The following is a 23,246-nucleotide window of genomic DNA, read 5'->3' as shown; positions in this document are numbered from 1 at the left end:
CACCGCCTGCAGTGCCAGCATCCCATATGGGCACCGGTTTGAGTCCCAGCTGCTCTTCTTCTCATCCAGCTCTCTGCTATGGCCTGGAAAAGCAGCGGAAGATGGCCCAAGTCCTTGGGCCTCTGAAACCACATGGGAGACCTAGAAGAAGCTCCAGGCTTCTGACTTCAGCCTGGCCCAGCTCTGGCCATTGAGGCCATTTGGGAAGTGAACCAGCAGATGGAAGACCGCCCCGCGCCCCCCGCCTCTGCCTTTCAAATAAATAAACAAATCTTAAAAGAACAAAAAACACAGAAGTTGCTGACATTAGAATATTGTTCTACACAGAAGGGTCAAGATAGCAGAAGATAAAATAATCAGACTGCTAGCCTAGACAGAGGAAGAGACAAGGAGCAAACATTCTTCTATTGGTCATACCGTCAGTTATATTTGAAAAATATCCAGGGGCCAGCACTGTGGTACAGTGGATTAATGCCCTGGCCTGAAGCACCAGCATTCCATATGGGTGCCAGTTGAGACCCGGCTGCTCCACTTCCAATCCAGTTCTCTGCTATGGCCTAGGAAAGCAAGAGAAAATGGCCCAAGTACTTGGGCCCGTGCACCTGCGTGGGAGACCAGGAAGAAGCTCCTGGCTCCTGGCTTTGGATCGGCACAGCTCTGGCTGCTGCGGCCAACTGGGGAGTGACCCAGCAGGTAGAAGGCCTTTTTCTGCCTCTCCTTCTGTTTGTGGTAACTCTGACTTTCAAATAAATCTCAAGAGAAGAGGAGAGGAGAGGAGAGGAGGGGAGGGGAGGGGAGAGGAGGGAGAGATGGGGGAGAGGGGGGAGGGGGGAGGGGGCAGGGGAGAAAAATATCCAGGCCCGATAGACTAAGGCTCGCAAAGCATGGCAAGTAACTTAGACTTACAGTACACTCTTGCATCTCTTGCTCCTTGGTTGCTAGTCGCATTACAAGGATGTTTTCTCTCCGTGCAGACTCCTGCTGTTGTTGCTTTAGTTTTTCTTCAGACTCCCTTAAGCCAGTTACATCATTAGCTGGATTAAAATTTTAAAAATTCCACAACATTACAAAGAATTTCAAAACCAAATTGAACAAATCAACAGAAAGTTCAAATTACCTGACAATAATAACAAAAACAGAGTGGGCAAAAAAAATATATCAGGTCTTTAGTTTCTACCCTATTTTTATAATAACCTGGCTCCTGCCATCGGAACAGCGCGGTGCGCCGGCCGCAGCGCGCTACCGCGGCGGCCATTGGAGGGTGAACCAACGGCAAAAGGAAGACCTTTCTCTCTGTCTCTCTCTCTCACTGTCCACTCTGCCTGTCAAAAAAATAAAAATTAAAAAAAAAAAAAAAAAGAAAAAAAAAAGATATGTATGTCTGTGACCATGAGATCAACTTCATAAGGCAATGGTATTACGATGCTTCACAACTACCCAAGGGTAGACTGAATCATATAAAGTAATCTGTTCTCATTGGAACTTAGGAAACCCCCATTACTTGCTACTTACAAAATCTCAAGTTACCATTTTTAACCTACCCAATATAAAAATGCCAGTAACTGTATGAACAAATAGTACTTTAAGTTTCCTTAACGTTCAAATTTTTGATGGTCATGTAATTAAAACTTTCAGGGTGTTAATAAGCTTTCTGGACCTGGAAAACCATACCAGCTTCCTTATTCACAAATAGTATGTCACTCTGAACAGTGACAGACTGAAGTGGTTTAAATTATTCATTTGAGCCAGTGCTGTGGCATAGCAGGTAAAGCCATATGGTGCCAGTTTGAGTCCTGGTTGCTCCACTTCCGATCCAGCTCTCTGCTATGGTCTGAGAAAGCAGTAGAAGATGGCCCAAGTCCACGGGCCCCTGCACCCACGTGAGAGACCTGGAAGAAACTCCTGGCTTTGGATTGGCCCAGCTCTGGCTGTTGCAGCCATCTGGGGAATGAACCAATGGATGGAAGAGCTACCCTTCTCTCTCCTCCTCTCTTACTTTTTCAAATAAATAAATAAATCTTAAAAAAAATAAATAAATTATACACTTGTTGTATTGTTTTTTAGCAGATTTTGGAAAATCTGTAAATATGTATCTATATCCTAAGGTTACAATTTAAGCTCTCATAAATCTATTACTGGTTGCTTGGATTTATTTCCCTGCCGGACTAATAACTCATGTTTAATTCAAATTCTCATGCAGAACATGTTAGGGACACATCAAGAAAAAAGTTTCAAATAGCTGTATTAACCTACATATACTCTCTCAGAACCTTGCACATAATTTTACTAAAACAGTCATGCCACTATATCATCATATCTTACCCAAAAGAGATGTCTCATTCTATTTTGTTGTACCTAACACAATGCCTGAACAGTTCTTACTAACAAAACGCTAGAATAAAACGACATTTGTCTTAGTACAACCAATTATCATGTGTTCGTAATAGTCTACAAGGAGACCATTCATACAATCTAAAAGTTAGGAAAACAAAATTCAAACTTACAGTTAAGATCTGTGTACTTGCCCTCCAAAGCTTGGACATAAGCTTCATACTGTTTCCATCTAGTACAAAAAGAAGACCATATAGTACTCGTTACATTGAAACTACTGTGCTAGAAAATCATAGTTATAAAAACACTACAAATTCTGCTGGATGGTTTTTAATTATAAATCTAATCTAGCCAATAAACCGATTTATTTCTTTTTCCTTCTCAATTTATAACAATTTGCAACGCTGGCATCACATATGGGCACCAGTTTGAGCCCTGGCTGCTCTACTTCCAAATCAGCTCCCTAGTAATGTGCCTGAGAAAGCAAAAGGGGATGGCACAAGTGCTTGGGACCCTGCCACCCACATGGGAGACCCGTAAGATGCTCCTGGCTCCTGGCTATGGACTGTCCCAGCCCTGGCCATTGCGGCCATTTAGGGAGTGAACCAGCGATGAAGACCTGTCTGCCCTCTACCCTTATAACTCGGCCTTTCAAATAAATTTTTAAAATGTGGTGGGGGGAGAGATTAGCATTTTTCAAGACTATATTTTAAAAATTATCTAATTAGGAGCAGCCTATATAAATATCATATGCTATCAGTGTGTGAGGGGATTTCCATCCTTATTATATCCCTCTACTCCATTAGTAGAGGCCACTAGCTAGTCTTGGCAATTACTACAGATAAACAATATTTTCCCAGCAACTCTTAATGGAGAGACACCTGCCCTGAATATCTGCTATTCTGCTTAACAGTTATGCTTTCTATTTTCTAGTTTTGTTTTCTAGTTACATATAATTAACACTTAAAATTCAGAAAATTGTTTTATAATTTTTTTAAAAAGATTCATTTTATCTATTTGATGGGGAGAGTTAGAGAGAGAGAGAGAGAGAGAGAGAGGGAGAGAGCGAGGGAGGGAGGGAGGGGGAGGGGTTGGGGGAAGGGTCTTCCATCTGCTGGTTCACTGCACAAATGGCTACAATGGCCAGGCTGAAGCCATGAGCCAATAGCATCTTACTGGTCTCCCACATGAGAGCAGGGACCCAAGGACATGGGCCACCTTCTGCTGTCTTCCTAGGTGCATTAGGAGGGAGCTGGATCTGAAGTGGAGCAGCTGGCATTCAAACCAGCATCCATATGGAATGCTGATGTTGCAGGCAGCAGTTTAACCTGTTATGCCACAGCGCTGGCCCCCTATAACCTTTATTTTTTAAAGATTTACTTAGAGGCGGCCGGTGCCGTGGCTTAACAGGCTAATCCTCCGCCTTGTGGCGCCGGCATACCAGGTTCTAGTCCTGGTCGGGGCGCCGGATTCTATCCTGGTTGCCTCTCTTCCAGGCCAGCTCTCTGCTATGGCCCGGGAAGGCAGTGGAGGATGGCCCAAGTGTTTGGGCCCTGCACCCACATGGGAGACCAGGAGAAGCACCTGGCTCCTGGCTTTGGATCAGCGAGATGCGCCAGCCGCAGCGGCCATTGGAGGGTGAACCAACGGCAAAAAGGAAGACCTTTCTCTCTGTCTCTCTCTCTCACTATCCACTCTGCCTATCAGGAAAAAAAAAAAAAAATTATTTAGAGGAACAAATGGGAGTACCCAGGACTCCAAATGATACTTTAATATGTACGCTGGCACTGCACACAGTAGCTTAAACTGTTGTACAAAGCCAGCTCTGTTATTTCATAATCTATAAAATTAGGCATTTCATAAGATTAAAATCAATGTACTGAGTTTCAAAAAAAAACCTTCCTGGGGCCATCGCCTGCAGCGCCAGCATCCCATATGAGTGCTGGTTTGAGACCCAGTTGCTCCCTCCACTTCCAATCCAGCTCTCTGTTGTGGCCTGGGAAAGCAGAAGATGGCCCAAGTCCTTGGGCTCCTAGGCCCACGTGGAGACCCAGAAGCTCCTGGCTCCTGGCCAGGCGTGAGCCAGAGGATGGAAGACCTCTCTCTCTCTGCCTCTCTTCACTCTGTAACTCTTGACTTTCAAATAAATAGCTCTTTAAAAAAAACCATCTAGTTCATTAAATATTTGGGAAAGTATACACAGGCTCTTTGTGGCAGCTATATAGGAACTATTTCACAGGAGCAAAAAATTATAAAAACTTAAAGCTAGAATATCCACATTAAAAGGACAGAAAGCAGAGACTAGCTAAATAAGTAGCAGCTGATTTTAGATCACCAAGGGCATGAAAGAGAAAAAAACACTCACCTAAGAGTTTTAAATGAAGATTTCCTAAAGAAAACTAACCTGACCTCAAAAATATAAACCATATATGATTTAGTAACCTTAACAGTAACTTAAAAAAATTTCTACAGTGATTCTTGAATGTCTCTTTTTTATTTTTTGTATTTAAAAAATATCACAATGCTATACTTGATAGTCTACCTTTTTTTTTTTTTTTTTAGATTTTATTTATTTATTTGAAAGTCAGAGTTAAACAGAGAGAGGAGAGGCAGAGAGAGAGTCTTCCAGTTGATGGTTCACTCCCCAGATGGCTGCAACAGCTGGAGCTGTGCCGATCCGAAACCAGGAACCAGGAGCTTCTTCCAGGTTTCCCACATGGGTGCAGGGGCCCAAGGACTTGGGCCATCTTCTACTGCTTTCCCAGGCCATAGCAGAGAGCTGGATCGGAAGAGGAGCAGCCAGGACTAGAATTGGCGCCCATATGGGATGCCGGCGCTTCAGGCCAGAGCATTAACCCGCTGCGCCACAGCGCCGGCCCCGATAGTCTACTCTTGTAATACATTCACAAGAGAACCATGGAAATTCAGAACTGGAAGTAACCTTTCAAAACAACTCAGGGCAGGCACTGGACACAGCAGTTAAGACACCACTCACTCCCCACACTGGAGCGCCTTTGTTTAAGCGCTAGCTTCCTTCCAGTTCCAGCTCCCTTCTAATGTATAACCCACGAAGCAGCAGCTAATGGTTCAAAGACATCCTTGGGTCCCTGCCATTTACATGTGAGACCAGGTTAAGTTATAAGCTCTTGTCTTTGGCCTAGGTTCAGTTGTTGTGGGCATTTGGTAAATTAATCAACAGATGGAAGATTTCTGTCTCTTTCAAATAAAACGAAAAAAATAAGTAACACTTAAAAACTTAACTCAATCTCCTCAACTTATAGATGAAAAAATACAGAACATAAGTATATGGAGATGGCCAAATTCACACTTTGAAGAATAACTTCATGTTATTAGCAATGTATTTCTTCTGAAAGCAGAACTAAATTTCTTAGAAGTACAAATTTTGGGGTGGCACTGTGGTTGAGCAGGTAAAGTTGCTGCCTGCAGCACGTGCATCCCAAGTGGGAGCCTGTTCAAGTCCCACCTGCTCCACTTCCCATCCAGTTCCTGGATGATGTGCCTGGAAAAGCAGCACAAGATGGCTCAAGTGCTTGGGCCCCTGCTACCCACGTGGGAGGCCTGGATGAAGCTCCTGACTCCAGCTGTTGCAGCCATTTGGGAGAGAATTAGCAGAAAAAGATCTGTCTCTCCCTCTCTCTGTAATTATGCCTTTCAAATAAATAGATAAATCTTAAAAATAAAAAATATAATTTTTAAAATGTTAAACACAAGGAAAAACTAAACAAAAACAAGCCTATGTATGAGTTGTCTCCCAAAGAGTTCACGGAAAATGTGCATTATCTTTTATTTATTTGTTTTTGTTTCGACAAGCTGGGAGAAATAGAACTCCCATCATTGGTTCTCCCTCCAAATCCTTAGAACAGCCAGATAGGTAAGGATGAAGCTGGGAGCTGGGAACTTAATCCAGGTCTTCCACAGTGGTGACAGGGGTCCAACTACTTACACCATCATCACCTGCTGCCTCCAGAGTGCACATTAGCAGGAAACTGGACTCCAGAGCAAACACAGGACTCGAACCCAAGCAAGTCCTGTGATATGGGACATACCTGTTCTAACTGCTATGACAAATGGCAGCTTCCACATTATCTTTTATTTAAATTTTCCATGAATTTTTAAAAATACCCACGTATCTAAAACAGATGTCTGAGATCAGAGTCCTTCCCTATAGCAAGTTACACATCAAGTAAAATGTTTCCCAAGTATCAATACTTTGTCTCTGCAAGAGAAGAAATTCAGATCATTGTTAGTCCAGGAAGTTTCCCTACTAGTGCTGTAGTTTGTTAAAATGTTAAATTTTCCTCCATACTTATGTAATGAAGAACAGGCCACTGGGGCTGGCCCTGTGCACAGCAGGTGTAGACGCTGCCAATAACACTGGAATTCCATATGGGTGCCGGGGTTCAAGTCCCAGCTGCTCCTCTTCTGACCCAGCCTCCTGCTAATGCACCTGGGAAAGCAGTGAAGATGGCCCAAGTGCTTTGGTCCCTGCACCCATGGTTGAGATCCAGAAGAAGCTCCTGGCTTCAGACCAGTTCAGCTCTGACCGTTGCAGTCATTTGGAGAGTAAACTATCAGATGGAAGACCTCTTTCTTTCCCCCTCTCTCTGTAACTCCACCTTTTAAATAAATAAATAAATCTTTAAAAAAATAAAGGCCATTAAGGAATCTGTTCCAACCCGGTATTAAGTGATATGAGCAAATACTAACATTAAAAATGAAACATATTTGACATAAATTATAAATACTCAATGTAGTCACAATATAATATTTTATAGAAAAGCTTGTATTTGGATAAAAGAACATTTACCTTAGAATTAATTCATCTCGTGCCATAACTTTGAAGTCTGTTTCACTTAGCCGAACCTATAAAAAAAAAAATTAAAATATGAACTGACTGCTATTCCTGAAGACAAAGCTCTTCCCAAAAGGGGCCTACAGAACAGCTCTGCACTGTGAAACACAAATGGTTCAGCATATATTATCATTTATTTGAAATCTTGTTTTACTGGGAAGGTGAACTATTTGTAACAATGAGCATCTTCACTTGGGAAATGCAAATTAACTTTTCCATGGACATCACTACACACTGATTAGAATGGCCAAAATAAAAATAGCACCAAATGTTGATGACAATCTCACACACTGTTGGGAAGACTGTAAAATGGTACTGCCACTCTAAAAAACCGTTTCAAAGTGAATGGAGGACCCAGTAGCTGCCCTCTTAAGCATGTATTTTCATTAATTTATTGTTTTATTTAATAAATGTGAATTTCACAGGTACAGCTTCTGAATTATAGTGGTTCTTCCCCCCATACCCACCCTCTCACCCCCACTCCCATCCTACCTCCTACTCCCTCTGCCATCCCATTCTTAAGATTCATTTTAAATTATCTTTATATATTAAGCATGTATTTTAAAGAAATAAAAATATTCACAGCAGTTGCATTTTTAATGTCCCCAAATTGGAAACTACAGTAATGCCCTCTGAGAAGTGATTTTTTTTTTTTTTTTTTTGGACAGGAAGAGTTAGACAGTGAGAGAGAGAGAGAGAGCGAGAGAAAGGTCTTCCTTCTGTTGGTTCACCCCCCAAATGGCCGCTATGGCTGGCGCACTGCACCGATCCGGAGCCAGGAGCTTCCTCCTGGTCTCCCATGCAGGTGCAGGGCCCAAGGACTTGGGCCATCCTCCACTGCCTTCCCGGGCCATAGCAAGAGAGCCAGACTGGAAGAGGAGCAACTGGGACAGAACCGGCGCCCCAACCGGGACTAGAACCTGGAGTGCCAGCACCGAAGGCGGAAGACTAGCGTAGTGAGCTGCGGCGCCAGCCGAGAAGTGATGTTTAAACTATGATACACTCATAGCATGGAATACTACTTAACAGTAAAGAGTAACAGATCAAGAGGTACATGAAACTACCTAGATAAACCTAAAGGAAAGTAGCTGAGTTGAAAAAATTCTAAAAAGATACATACTACAAGATTTCCTTTATATAACACTGGCAAAATAACAATTATAAAAATGGAGAACAGATAAGGTACTGCCGAGAGTTAGAGGAGAGAGAAAAGGTGGATACGGCTATAAAGGAATAACACCGGGAGTCTTGGGGAGGTAGTTCAAATATGTGTCTTCATTGGTGGTGGTTACACAAAGCTACGTATGTGATAAAACTGCACAAAGCTACACACAGAGTACTTGCTAACTGTAAAATTAGAATCTCTGAGGACTGTGGCATTGTCAATTTCCTTGTTTTAATTTGTTGTTCAAAATGTTTGGAGTCACCCAGTATGTTAACACTGAAAGAGGCTAAAGGGAGCATAGAGTCTCCTGTACATTTCTCTGCAACTCCAAACTCCCTGTGAATCTGATTATTTGAAAACAAGAAGTTAAAAACAAAGGAGGCACTGCTGTGACGCTGGTATCTCATACCTAATATGAGTTCAAATTCTAGCTGCTCTGTTTCCCATGTAACTCCCTGCTAATGTGCCTGGGAAGGCAACAGAGGACAGTCCAAGTACCTGGGCTCCATGTGGGAGGCCTGGATGGAGTTCTTGACTCTAGTTTTGATTCAGCCCTGGCTGTTGTGGGGATTTGGAAATGAATCAGATGGAAGGTACCTCTTTCTCCCTTTCTATCACTCTGATTTTCAAAGTAAATGTATGTTTGTTTTTTTTTTTTTTTAATTAAAATTTGATTAGCTTCCCTTCTAAGACACTTTAAAAAATTTCCTTAAAAATACATTTTGGGGACTGGTGGTACGGCAGAGGGTAAAGCCACCACCTGCAACACTGGTATCTCATATGGGCACAGGTTCAAGTCCTGGCTGCTCCACTTCTGATTCAGCTCCCTGCTAACATGCCAAGGAAGGCAGCAGCAGATGACCCAAGTGTTTAGTCCATGCACCCACATGGGAGACCTAGACAGAGTTCTGGGCTCTTGGCTCCAGCCTGGCCCAGACCCTGCAGTTGCAGTTATTTGGGGAGTAAACCAGTAGAGAGAAGACTTCTGTCTCGTCCTCTCTCTGTAACTGTCTTTCAAATAAACAAATCCTTAAAAAAAATTTTTTTCGGCCGGCGCCGTGGCTTAACAGGCTAATCCTCCACCTTGCGGCGCCGGCACACCGGGTTCTAGTCCCGGTTGGGGCGCCAGATTCTATCCCGGTTGCCCCTCTTCCAGGCCAGCTCTCTGCTATGGCCCGGGAAGGCAGTGGAGGATGGCCCAAGTCCTTGGGCCCTGCACTCGCATGGGAGACGAGGAGAAGCACCTGGCTCCTGGCTTCGTATCAGCGAGATGCGCCGGCTGCAGCAGCCATTGGAGGGTGAACCAACGGCAAAAAGGAAGACCTTTCTCTCTGTCTCTCTCTCTCACTATCCACTCTGCCTGTCAAAAAAAAAAAAAATTTTTTTTTTCAAGGGCTGTGGTCTGCAATGCTGGCATTCCGTATCAGAGATCCAGTTCCAGTCCAAGCTGCTCTGCTATCAATCAAGCTCCCTGCTAATGGCAGGGAAGACGGCCCAAGTATATGAGCCCCTGCCACAAATGTGGGAAACCAGGATGGAATTCCTGGATCCCGCCTTTGGCCTGAACCCCTAGTCCTGGCCACCATGGCCAACTAGGGAGTGAGTTGGCAGATGAAAGGTACTTGTTTCTCTGTCAATCTGATGCTCTGCCTTTCAAACAAATAAATCTTTGGGGGGGAAAAAAAGAGTTTCAAGCTGATAATATTAACCAGCAAAATGGCATTATAAAATGTAAGTGTGAGGGGGCATTATACCCAAATAGAGAAAAAGGAGGTACACAGTAATTCTCAGATTACTTAAGCACAATCCAATTCTTTATTAATGCTCTAAAACTTCAAAAATTTCTGTAAAACATATTATGTAAACTGTTCACTTAAATACTGTTCAGTAAGCATACACTGCTTTTCTAAATCCAATTACAACTACTACCAGAAACTGTTACTGTTTTTTAACAGTCATTGTATGAATATATAGTAGATATGTTACTCATATGCTATGAGTAAGCTCATAGCAGGGACATATAATGGGGAACTTCAGACCATGGGAATACCACTTAACAAATGTTTTCCAAAAGCTGAAAAGAATCTAAAAATATAGTACATATAAGATACAACATCTGGCATACTGCACAGCCCCAGTGCTATTACTGTTAATAAAGGCAAGAGGGTGAAAAGGCAGCAAAACAATACAGACAGCCCCTTCAGCACTATTATGAAAAAAAAAAAAAATGCTTTAAAGTTGCTAGGGAAAAAAATTACCTTTTTGGGAAGGGGTTCTTCGTTGGTCATCTTGAATCCTAAAAACAGAAAAAAATAAATAAATAAATAAACAAAAAAAAACCTTTCTATTTCAGAATAATTTAATTTTAAAAATTTTATTTAAGGTATACAAACTTCATGCATTTCACATATACAAATTTAGGAACATAGTGATTTTTCCCATCCTACCCTACCCCTCCAGCTGGCACCCCCACCCTTCTACCTCCTCCCTCTCCTATTTCCATTATTTTTTAACAAAGATCTGTTTCAGAATAGTTTTAACCTGCAAGAAAAGCAGTAAGATATTATAGAGTTCCTGTACACTCTACAGTCAGCTTCCTTTTTGTTAACATCTTCCTTTATTAAAGTTATTAAGTAAATTTTTTAAATCCCCTTGTAAAAAGCTGAATCCTTTAGATGTTGCCATAAAGGGCCAAGAGAGATAATTTTTCATTTCAATCTTGCCACTGTCCTATGAAAGACAAATTTTGCTACAGAAGTGGTCACTCAGTACTGAAGTCAGATACTGAACTCAAGCAGTATCCTAGGCGTGTTGCTAGGTTAGTACCAGTTTCTAAGCCTTTGGTTTGACAGCATTATGTCGTACTAAAAAGGTAAAATCTATCGTGGTCATGGAGATTCACTATTCTTCAACAGTGTTATATATAAACACACACACACAATTATACCATGATAAAAATATTCCTATGGGGCAGGCAGGCACTGTGGCATTGAGACATCCACATTCCACATTGTAATGCCTGATTGGAGTCCTGGCTCCTCCACTTCCAATCCAGGTTTCTGCTAATAGATCCTGGGAGACAGTGGATGAGGCCCAGTAATTGGGTTCCTAACAGCCACCAGGATATCCAGGAAGTTCTGAGCTCTGGCTTTAGTTTAGCCCAGGCCTAGCTTCTGTGAAACTTTGCAGAGTGAAGCAGATTAAAGATGTCTCTCCTACATGCTCTGCATTTCTAATAAACATTTTTAAAAATTCCTGTAATTCTATGCCACGAAAGAATCTATAAAAGTCTTTCAAAATTCGTTTCTTTATATAAAATTCATTTCGCGCTGCTGCAAAAGCTAGCTTAATAATTCAAATAGAGGGGCCGGTGCTATGGTGCAGCAGGTTAACGCCCTGGCCTGAAGTGCCAGCATCCCATTTGGGCGCAGGTTCGAGACCCGGCTGCTCTATTTCTGATCCAGCTCTCTGCTATGGCCTGGGAAAGCAGTAAGAGATGGCCCAGGCCTTGGGCCTCTGCACCTGCACGGGAGACCTAGAAGTAGCTTTTGGCTCCTGATAGGTGCAGCTACAGCCACTGAGGCCAACTGGGGAGTGAACCATCAGATGGAAAATCTCTCTCTCTCTCTGCCTCTCCTCTGTGTAACTCTTTCAATAAATCATAAAAAAAATTCAAGTCGAGAACTAATCATGCTAACTCCTAATGAATGCCAATAGCAGTTTCTGTATAAAAATTCTGTGAGCACTGAAACAGTTCAATCAGTTCTGAGTAGCAATATCGGGGTTTTTTATTTTAAGATTTACACAACGGTTGGAGCTGGGCCAATTCAAAGCCAGGAGCTTCTTCTGGGTCTCCCACGTGGGTGCAGCGGCCCAAGGACTTAGGACATCTTCTACTGCTTTCCCAGGTCACAGCAGAGAGCTGGATCAGAAGTGGAGCAGCCAGGACTCAAATTGGCACCATATGGGATGCTGGCACTGCAGGCAGCAGCTTTCCCTGCTATGCCACAGCGCCAGCCCCAGCAGTTTTAGTTTTTAAAAGCATCTAAGTTGTGTTTGGAAAAATAATACAAATTAAGAAACTGAATTCTTGTGCTGAAAACACATCTACTACTTCCTTAGGTTCAAATCTGACCAGTAGAAAAGCCAAATTAGGTGTTCCTAGGTATTATTTCTGACATCATACTCAGGAATGCTCTGTTACCATTTTAAAATATTTCTGGTTTACTTTACTTACTTGTACTTATATAAATTCGAAACTAGTAGAAATATGACCAAATAATTTTCATATTAAACAAGGTATTCTTACTATTTGAGATTCCTCAAAAGAAAGTGATTTACCATTACCATTTTAAAAAATATTTACTTATTTGGCCGGCGCTGCGGCTTAACAGGCTAATCCTCCGCCTGCGGTGCTGGCACTCCGGGTTCTAGTCCTGGTTGGGGTGCCGGTTCTGCCCCGGTTGCTCTTCTTCCAGGCCAGCTCTCTGCTATGGCCCGGGAAGTCAGCGGAGGATGACCCAAGTCCTTGGGCCCTGCACCCGCATGGGAGACCAGGAGAAGCACCTGGCTCCTGGCTTTGGATTGGCGCAGCGCACCTGCCGTAGCGGCCATTTGGGCCGCTTCTGTTAACAAACAGAAGGAAGACCTTTCTGTCTGTCTCTGTCTAACTCTGCCTACCAAAAAAAAATTTATTTATTTGAGAGCACTCCCCATCTTCTGGTTTATTCTCCAAAAGCCTACACTGGCAGAGAACTCAATGCAGGTCTCCCTCACTGGTGGCAAGGTCAACTCCTACCCCTTCCAACAACATTTTTAACAATTCCAACTCTCACCTCATAATCAGATAGTCTAACCATACTTGTACTGTCATAAAATTAAGATCTGGGGGCAGGCATTTGGCATAGCAGTTAAGATGCTGTTGGAACATCCACATTCCATGTCAGAGTATCTGGGTTGCAGTCCGGGCTCTGCTCCCAATTTCAGCGCCCTGCTACTGTGTACCCGGGGAGGCAGCAGGTAATGGTTCCAGTAACTGGGTCTCTGCAACCCACCTGGGAGGCCTGGATTGCATTCTGGGATTCTGGGTTCAGCTCACCTCAGTCCCAGCTATTGCTTCATTGACTGCCAATGACTAACACATAGTAGACACGCTAACATGTTAAAGTATGAACAAATTTGCTTCAGGTACCAGTACAGTCATAAAGGTGAGGCTACTTAAGTCTTTTTCCTAGAACCAGCTGAGATAACAATTACATAAAATACTGAGAATAAACAAGGACCTTAATACAAGAAGTATTACGATACAGTCTATGAGTGATAATTTGAAAACAGCCAGCCGGCGCAGTGGCTTAACAGGCTAATCCTCCGCCTTGCAGCGCCGGTACACCAGGTTATAGTCCCGGTTGGGGCGCCAGATTCTATCCCGGTTGCCCCTCTTCCAGGCCAGCTCTCTGCTATGGCCCGGGAAGGCAGTGGAGGATGGCCCAAGTGCTTGGGCCCTGCACCCGTATGGGAGACCAGGAGAAGCACCTGGCTCCTGGCTTCGGATCAGCACGATGCACTGGCTGCAGCGGCCATTGGAGGGTGAACCAACGGCAAAAAGGAAGATCTTTCTCTCTGTCTCTCTCTCTCACTATCCACTCTGCCTGTAAAAAAAAAAAAAAAAAGAAAGAAAAGAAAGAAAAAAGGAAAGAAAACAGCCAAATTTACCACTAAGGCTAGACAGTACATCTTTTATGCAGTTACTAGGCGCCCTATCTCCTCAGTGTGTAGAATCTTGGGGCTGGTGTAGTGGTGTAGCAGGCGAAGGCGTCACCTGCAGCTCCAGCATCCTCTATGGGCGTTGCTTCAAGTCCCAGCTGCTTCATTTCTGATCTAGCTCCCTGCTCATGTGCCTGGGGAAGCAGTAAAGAATGACCCAAGTAACTGAGCTCCTGTACCCACATGGGAGACCTAGAACAAGCTCCTGGCTCCTGGCTTCAGTCTGGCCCAGCCCTGGCCATTGTGGCCATTTAGGGAGTGTATCAGCGGACGGAAGACCTCACACACTGTCTCCTCCTCGCTCCCTCTCTCTCTGTAACTCTGCCTTTCAAATAAATAAAACCTTAAAAATTTATTTTGGAAAAAAAAAAAAATAAGCACCTTGAATGTTACTCAATATAGATTACATTCAGTTTAAACTTTATTATATGCTTCCACTGACACTTCTCCTAGGTTTACTTGCTTACTCTCTTCTTAACAGGCAGGTATTCAGATCCTTATCCCATTAAAATAAAAGTAACTGCAAGCTTAAGTAGTAGTAAATTTTTTTTTCCAATTGTTTTTATTTATTACAGAGAGTGAGGGAGAGACAGATCTCCCATCCACTAGTTCATTCCTCAAATGGTCATACAGCCAGGGCTGAGCCAGAGCCAGGAGCTTCATCCAGGTCTCCCATGTGGGTGCAGGGGCCCAAGCACTTGGGCCATCTTCCACTGCTTTTCCAGACACATCAGCAGGGAACTGGATAGGAAGGGAGTAGAGTATCAAACCAGTGCCCATACAGGATGCTGGCATGGCAGGAGGCAAGTTAACAGGCTACACCACAATGACAGCGGTAGTAATCTATTTTTAAAGGGCACTTACAGGACTGGAAGACACTTGAAGGAAGTTTTCTAGAAGGTATCACCCTTTGAAAATAAAGCAATGGGCCAGCACTGTGGCACAGCAGGTAAAGTGGCTGCCTGCAGTGCTGGCATCTCATATGGGCGCTGGTTCAAGCCCTGGCTGTTCCACTTCTGATCCAGCTCTCTATGGCGTGGGAAAGCAACAGAAGATGGCCCAAGTCCTTGGGCCCCTGCACCCATGTGGGAGACCCAGAAGACGTTCCCGGCTCCTGGCTTCGGATTGGCACAGCTCTGGCTGTTGTGGCCAGCTGGGTAGTCAACCAGTGGATGGAAGTGTGCACGCATGCTCTCTCTCTCTCTCTCTCTCTCTGCCTCTCCTCTGTGTAACTCTGATTTTCAAATAAATAAATCTTTAAAAAAATAAAAAATTAAAAAAGCCGGCCGGCGCCGCGGCTCAATAGGCTAATCCTCCGCCTAGCGGCGCCGGCACACCGGGTTCTAGTCCCGGTCGGGGCACCGATCCTGTCCCGGTTGCCCCTCTTCCAGGCCAGCTCTCTGCTGTGGCCAGGGAGTGCAGTGGAGGATGGCCCAAGTGTTTGGGCTCTGCATCCCATGGGAGACCAGGAGAAGCACCTGGCTCCTGCCATCGGATCAGCGCGGTGCGCCGGCCGCAGCGCGCTACCGCGGCGGCCATTGGAGGGTGAACCAACGGCAAAAGGAAGACCTTTCTCTCTGTCTCTCTCTCTCACTGTCCACTCTGCCTGTCAAAAATAAAAAAAAATAAAAAATAAAAATTAAAAAAAAAAAAAAAAAAAAAAAAAGCCGGCGCCGTGGCTTAACAGGCTAATCCTCCGCCTTGCGGCGCCGGCACACCGGGTTCTAGTCCTGGTCGGGGCACCGGATTCTGTCCCAGTTGCCCCTCTTCCAGGCCAGCTCTCTGCTGTGGCCCGGGAAGGCAGTGGAGGATGGCCCAAGTGCTTGGGCCCTGCACCCGCATGGGAGACCAGGAGAAGCACCTGGCTCCTGGCTTCGGATCAGCACGATGCGCCGGCTGCAGCAGCCATTGCGGGGTGGACCAACGGCAAAAGGAAGACCTTTCTCTCACTATCCACTCTGCCTGTCAGAAAAAAAAAAAAAAAAAGCAATCATTAGAATGCTATCACACTTAAAAAAAAAAAAAAGTAAAAGGGGCCGGCGCTGCGGCTCACTAGGCTAATCCTCCATCTTGCGGCGCCGGCACACCGGGTTCTAGTCCCGGTCGGGGCATCGGTCCTGTCCCGGTTGCCCCTCTTCCAGGCCAGCTCTCTGCTGTGGCCAGGGAGTGCAGTGGAGGATGGCCCAAGTGTTTGGGTCCTGCACCCCAGGGAGACCAGGAGAAGCACCTGGCTCCTGCCATCGGATCAGCGCGGTGCGCTGGCCGCAGCGTGCCTACCGCGGCGGCCATTGGAGGGTGAACCAACGGCAAAAGGAAGACTTTTCTTTCTGTCTCTCACTGTCCACTCTGCCTGTCAAAAAAAAAAAATTAAAAAAAAAAAAAAGTAAAAGGGAGAAAGCTCTGAACTTCAGTTTCACCATCTCAAAAAAGACTATCACCATTATGGCCCCAAATCACTCTATTTTGAAAACACACTTCAGTATGGTGACCGGTAAAAAATGGGCATTTAATTTCTTTCTCCATGAGAAACAGGGAGGGAGAAAGGGAGGGGGAGAGGGAGGGACGGAGGAAAGGGAAAGAAAGGAAAGAGAAGAAATAAATCAAGAGTTTAAGAAAGGATTTAGTTGGGTCTGGCACTGTGGCCCAGCAGGCTAAAGCCTCCACTTGCAGCTCCAGCATTCCATATGGGCACTGGTTTGTTGCTCCTCTTCCGACCCAGCCCTCTGCTATGGCCTGGGAAAGCAACAGCAGGTGGCCCAAGTGCTTGGGCCCGGCTTCTGTAACTCTACCTTTCAAATAAACAAAATATTAATCTAAAGAAAAAAATTAGTTTATTTATTTGAAATGCATAGTTGGGGAGAGATGGAGAGATCTTCCAACTGCTGGTTCACTACCCAAATGGCCACTGGGCCAAGCTGAAGCCAAGAGCCTGAAACTCCAGGCAGGTCTCCTACGTGGCTGGCAGAGGGCCAAGTATTTGAGTCATCTTCCATTGCTTTCCCAGGTGCATTAGCAGGGAGCTGGATAGGAAGTGGAGCAGCCAGGGCTTCAACTGGCACACATATGAGATGCCAGCATTGCAGGCAGCAGCTTAACCTGCAACACCGCAACAACACAACACCGGCCGCAGAAATGAGTTTCTTTAAAAACCCTGAGAGAATTCACAAACCGAGGACAACTACCATGATGTCCTCCTGTCTCCGTTTCTAACCACAGAATACTTGGTGAGCCCCAATTTTTAGAATTCTGAAAGATAATTAAGTTCTCTAACACTGATTTATATTTTCTTTTTCAAAAGTTTGATGTTGGGTAGTATTAATTAAAATGGAGTTCAGAGGACATCAACTTTTCTTTCTTTCCTTAATTTGAGAGACAAAAGCTTCCATCCCCAAATGCCCCTAATGGCCAGGCTGAAGCTGGGAGCTGGGAACTCAATCCAGGTCTCTCTCCCACATAGATGGCAGGAACCCAACTACTTGAGCCATCCCTGCTGCCTCCCACAGTCTGCAATGGCAGGAAGCTAGAAGTAAGATCCAGGGCTGGGAACAGAACCCAGGCACTTTAAAATGCATTGTGAGTGACTTAATCATTAAACATAACCCCCCAAAATAAATTTCTGAAGTTGTAATCTAAGTCAGGGATAAATACAGGTTTTATACGCATACATCTTCACAGGTCAGCTCTCAGAAGAGTCGCAGTTCATTCCATGTATGGGGTATTCAACTTAGGAAATGAGAGCCTCAGAAAATCTGTAGCTGCTGAAAAGTCGATCTTTCCTTAAGCACTCATGATATGCCACATAAGTTCATGGTCAAAGGCAAATTAGAACAGGTTGAACACTCTTAAGATTTTATTTTTTTGAGAGGTAGTTACAGACAGTGAGAGGGACAGACAGAGAGAAAGGTCTTCCATCTGCTGGTTCACTCCCTAAATGGCCACAACGGCTGGCCAGAGCTGGACCAATCCGAAGCCAGGAGCTTCTTCCAGGTCTCCCAAGAGGGTGCAGGGGCCCAAGCGCCTGGACCATCCGCCACTGCTTTCCCAGTCCATAACAAGAGAGCTGGATCGGAAGAGGAGCAGCCCTTATGGGATGCCGGTACTGCAGGCAGAGGATTAACCCACTGCACCACAGCGCCAGTCCTAAAAACTTGCGCCACCTTCCACTGCTTTCCCAGGCTATAAGCACAGAGCTGAATCTGAAGCGGAGCAGTGGGCACAACTGGAGCCCATTTGGGATGCTGGTGCTGCAGTCAGAGCTTAACCACGGCTCAGTGGGTTGAAAACAAATCAACATACAACATTCAACTACTCAGAACAGAACTCAATTCTCAATTTTTACCTTCACAATGCATGAATACACCAAGAAATCTGTTAATCCCCAAGGTAATTCTTTTTTCCTGACAGGCAGCGTGGAGGCAGAGTGGAGAGGGAGAGAGGGAGAGAGGGAGAGAGGGAGAGAGGGAGAGAGGGAGAGAGGGAGAGAGGGAGAGAGGGAGAGAGGGAGAGAGGGAGAGAGAGAGAGGTCTTCCTTTTGCCGTTGGTTCACCCTCCAATGGCGCCACAGCCAGTGTACCGCGCCAACCCAAAGCCAGAAGCCAGGTGCTTCTCCTGGTCTCCCATGGGGTGCAGGGCCCAAGCACTTGGGCCATCCTCCACTGCCTTCCCGGGCCACAGCAGAGAGCTGGACAGGAAGAGGAACAACCGGGACAGAATCCGGCGCCCCAACTGGGACTAGAACCTGGTGTGCTGGCGCCGCAGGTGGAGGATTAGCCTATTGAGCCGTGGCGCCGGCCCCCAAGGTAATTTTTTACAACCTGACAAGCTCAGTCACAATCTATAGTTGATTCTAGGTTCACAGAAAGATTCTTAGAACAACCTTCCACAGGAAAACTGGAAGTACTAAAACACCATTTTAAAAAAAGATATGTTTATTTGAAAGGCAGTGTGACAGAGAAAAAGAGATCTTCCATCCAACGGTCTATGTCTCAGATGGTTGCCAAGGCTGGGGCTGAGCCATGCCAATGCCAGGAGCCAGGAACTCCATTTGGGTCTTCCACAGGGGTGGCAGAGGCCCAAGCACTTAGGCCATCTTCCCCTGCCTTGCCAAGCACATTAGCAAGAAGCTGGATTGGAAGTAGAGTAGTGGAGACTTAGACCAGCAACTGGACGTGGGATGCCAGCACCACTTAGCCTGCTGGAATCATCAGAGTCCTGAACCTTGAAGGTGAAAAACGAAAGCACATACACACAGAGACACCACACAACACGTTCACTGTCTGTGAGTCACACTTAATAATCACAACTTTCCAAAGTCAAAGCTAGTCTCCATTTTCCAGGATGAAAATGTGACTCATTAGGTGATCAGCTCAGCATAAAACAGCTATTAATGAACTAGAGGTTTGGGTCCTAAATCCAGTGTCTCTCAAACGTTGGTAACTGGGGCCAGCGCTGTGGTGCGGTGGGTTAAAGCCCTGGCCTGAAGCGCCGACATCCCATATGGGCGCCAGTTCTAGTCCCGGCTGCTCTTCTTCTGATCCAGCTCTCTGCTGTGGTCTGAGATGGCAGTGGAGGAAGGCCCAAGTCTTTGGGCCCCTGCACCTGCGTGGGAGATCTGGAGGAAGCTCCTGGCTTCGGATCGGCACAGCTCCAGCCATTGCGGCCATATGGGGAGTGAACCAGCAGATAGAAGACCTCTCTCTATCTCCACCTCTCTCTGTAACTCTGTCTTTCAAATAAATAAAATAAATCTTTAAAAAAAAAATAGTAAAAAAAAATCTTGGTAACTAATGAAAATGGGTAATTCTACTTCCCCATCCTCAATCATGACTAATTTTAGCTGCAGTAGAGAATGGAGAGGCAAGTGTCTGGCACAACATTTAAGACGCCGGGACACCCCCATCTCATACCAGCATGCCTGAGCACCAGCTGTGTTTGATCTCAGCTCCTACGAGTGTGCACTCTGGGCGGCAGCAGGTGATGTCTCAAGCACGTGGGTCACAGCCACTACACGGGAAACCCAAGCTCTTCGCTTGAGCCAACTCTGGCTGTTGTGGGCATTTGGAGGAGCGAACTAGAGGATGGAGAAATCTGTTTTTTTTTTTTTTTAAACAAAGCAAAAGAGAAAAAAATTCAAAAGCAACTAAATTGGCTATTTTTAAGCAAAGTTTAAGACTGATTTTTGGGGCCGGCGTGGGCGCCAGTTCTAGTCCCGGCTGCTCCTCTTCTGATTCAGCTCTCTGCTATGGCCTGGGATAGCCACTAGAGCATGGCCCAAGTCCTTGGGCCCCTGCACCTGCATGGGAGACCCAGAAGAAGCTCCTGGCTCCAGATCGGTGCAGCTCCGGCCATTGCGGCCATCTGGGTAGTGAACCAGCGGATGGAAGACCTCTCTCTCTAACTCTTTCAAGTAAATAAAATAAATCTTTTTAAAAAAATGATTGATTTTTAAATTATGTAAAAGTTTCAATTATTCTTGTAGATCATCCCGAGATAACGTTAAAATATCAGAATCAACATCCGCTCGATGCCTTTTAACACAGGAGCAATAGCTTAGGCGGTGCCTAGCACCCCACATTCCAGTGGCATCATGGTACTTTAGTAGGCAACTTAGTGCTTCTCTGAAGGCATGCTCTCTAGAGAAACAAATCACAACCGGGTTTAAGACTCAATCACCTGATACCGCAGTAACTTGAAAACTACAGTAGAAAGAGTACTGCTTAGAAATTCGAGAACCGCCTATTTCTTACACTTGCATTAAGTGTGATCTTCAGCAAGTTACTTAATTCTGTGCTACAGTTTCCAAATTAGCAAAAGGAGGGTACCAATTTTTTTCCTTTTTTTTTTTTTTTTGACAGGCAGAGTGGACAGTGAGAGAGAGAGAAGAGACAGAGAGAAAGGTCTTCCTTTTGCCATTGGTTCACCCTCCAATGGCCGCCGCGGCTGGCGCACCACGCTGATCCAATGGCAGGAGCCAGGTGCTTCTCCTGGTCTCCCATGGGGTGCAGGGCCCAAGCACTTGGGCCATCCTCCACTGCACTCCCGGGCCATAGCAGAGAGCTGGCCTGGAAGAGGGACAACCGGGACAGAATCCGGAGCCCCGACCGGGACTAGAACCCGGTGTGGCGGCGCCGCAAGGCGGAGGATTAGCTTGTTGAGCCACGGCGCCGGCCCAGGAGGGTACCAATTTTGCAAGTGTAATGAAGTGCTGTAGAAACAAGGATTTTAAAATATGAACATAAAGGACAACTTTAACATGCATTTAGTAAAAATTAAACTCCACCAATATCTTCAAAGGTGAACACTTCTTTATAGCACTGAACACCTTTACAGCCTGATGGAACACCTTAATATTCTATCCAATGGAGTATTCTATTACAGGAATATTAAAAGTCTGTCCTTAATAAGCTTAGTAACTATATCAAATAAAAAATATTTTGAGGTAGAAAAGTGGGAGATGATTTAAAAAGTAAAAACAAGAATGGAACCAAAAATATTGTTAACCCATTTTGCTAAAGGATCCATCAACATAAAGCTCTGACAAACAAGACACAAACAATGTAGGCACATTGTAAAGACGAAAACTAAGACGATATTTCCAAGGAGACTCTGTACTACACACATCCACGAGACCCGGCAGCTGTAACAAACGTCGTAAATGCAACCGGTTACAACTCCTGGCCTATCAAAGGGCTCCTACCCATCTTCCATATCATACCTACCAGATAGTTTGTGACAAATATGCAAAGACATCTGGAGCATGCCTCAAAGCAATTAAATCGGGAAAACTCGCTGTTATGAAGATCCACGAATCTGGGAAGCTGTGGACAGCCCAGCGGAGCCTGGGTCACACTCCCATTGTTACCTCCATCCTTCAGGATCTGGGTATTTGGATAGTTCGCCAGTTCTGCCGACGGCTTAGCTGTCTGCCCAAGATACCGGAAGCCCTGACAGCACTTCACCCTTATCGCCAGCCGCCGGGGGGCTGCAATCTCCCTCCAACCTGCCTCATCAGATGCTACGGAATGAATGAAGTTACAATCCAGCCATCGCGAAGAGATTTTCCCACACCGTGTTTACCTAGCACCGAAAATTTCACGGCCGAAATCTTAACACAAAAAAAGCGAACGTAATTTGCGGTGACTTCCGGGGGAACAGAATAACCACATGAGAAAGGCGACCGTAACGTGCCCACGCGGGGTCGCCTTTGCACCGGGAGGGGGCCGGTTTTTCTCATTTTTCCCGTCACAGCCTCGGCGCGCTACGACTTCACCCAGTCCTCTGGGGATCCACGTCCTCCCGCAGGAGCCTGGGCTGCGCGCGGGTCCGCGATCGGCGTGGAGGACCCCGGCGACGGCCGCGCGGCCTCGTCCCAACAGGGGAGCCCACGGAGCCCGCGCCGCGCGCCGGGCCCACCCCGAGCAGGCCGCCTCAGCCGGACGCCGGGCCCAGCCCGAGCAGGCCGCCTCAGCCGGACGCCGGGCCCCGGGGGCCGAGGCAACATGGCCTCGGGCCGGCGGAAGAGGAAGCGGGTAACGGGCGGCCGGCGCGGCCCGGGCCCGCGTCGCCCCGCAGCTCCCACAGGGGCCCCGCGGCCGCTCTCGCCGCCCGCACCTACCTCTCCGGGCCGGGGCCGCGCGGCCGCCGCCAGTCGCACAGGCCGAGGCCCCGCCGCCGCGCGCCTCCTCCCGTCACAGCCCCGCGCGCCCCTTTATTTGCGGGTCTCGCCGCCACAAAATGGCGCCGAGGGAGGAAGCCAGGCCCCGCCCCGCCGCCCGGCCCCGCCCCGCCGCCCGGCCCCGCTCCGCCATGTTCGCGTCGGGCCCACTCACCGTGGAGGCGCCGCCGGCCGCCCGGCCCCGCCAGAGGCGAAGAGGCGAGGAGCGCGCGGCCGCCGGCCTAGCCCGAGCGGGACCTGGCGGCGGCTGCCCCGTCGCCCGCCCCGGCGTCTGCAGTCTGGCACCAGCGCCGCCGCCGGGGCTCAACCAGCTCGGGCTGTGTGTGTGTGTGTGTGTGGGGAGGGGGCGACGTCGGGCGGCGGGGCGGGTCGCCGGGGTCGGAGGTCAGCCGCGGGGCATGCCGGGAAGGCGGCCCCGGTGGACGCGCTCGCGTGGGCCG

The 23,246-nt window shown here is 46.5% G+C and overlaps 1 protein-coding gene across 4 annotated transcripts in view; it reads right to left on the bottom strand.

Annotated features, from left to right (window-relative positions):
* Nucleotides 1–23,022, bottom strand: part of WTAP (WT1 associated protein) — a 42,349-nt gene extending 19,327 nt beyond the window's left edge. The window contains exons 1-5 of one of the 4 annotated variants that reach the window (XM_062187001.1): nucleotides 22,961–23,022; nucleotides 10,628–10,665; nucleotides 7,160–7,215; nucleotides 2,505–2,563; nucleotides 907–1,034 (exon numbers count right to left, since the gene is read on the bottom strand). In XM_062187001.1, coding sequence (XP_062042985.1) covers nucleotides 907–1,034; nucleotides 2,505–2,563; nucleotides 7,160–7,215; nucleotides 10,628–10,657 — 273 coding nt within the window. In that variant the 5' untranslated portion in view covers nucleotides 10,658–10,665; nucleotides 22,961–23,022. Of the gene's footprint in view, nucleotides 1–906; nucleotides 1,035–2,504; nucleotides 2,564–7,159; nucleotides 7,216–10,627; nucleotides 10,666–21,850; nucleotides 21,872–22,746; nucleotides 22,824–22,960 lie in introns of those variants that run through there. The other 3 variants (XM_062187000.1, XM_062186999.1, XM_062187002.1) reach the window with 3 other exon arrangements.
* Nucleotides 23,023–23,246: the final 224 nt, after the last annotated feature.

The sequence above is a fragment of the Lepus europaeus genome, chromosome 3, assembly GCF_033115175.1.
Source record: "Lepus europaeus isolate LE1 chromosome 3, mLepTim1.pri, whole genome shotgun sequence".
In the NCBI taxonomy this organism is placed as follows: Eukaryota; Metazoa; Chordata; class Mammalia; order Lagomorpha; family Leporidae; genus Lepus; species Lepus europaeus.
Note: the sequence above shows the minus strand (reverse complement) of the source record. Positions and strands in the feature narration are given on the sequence as shown.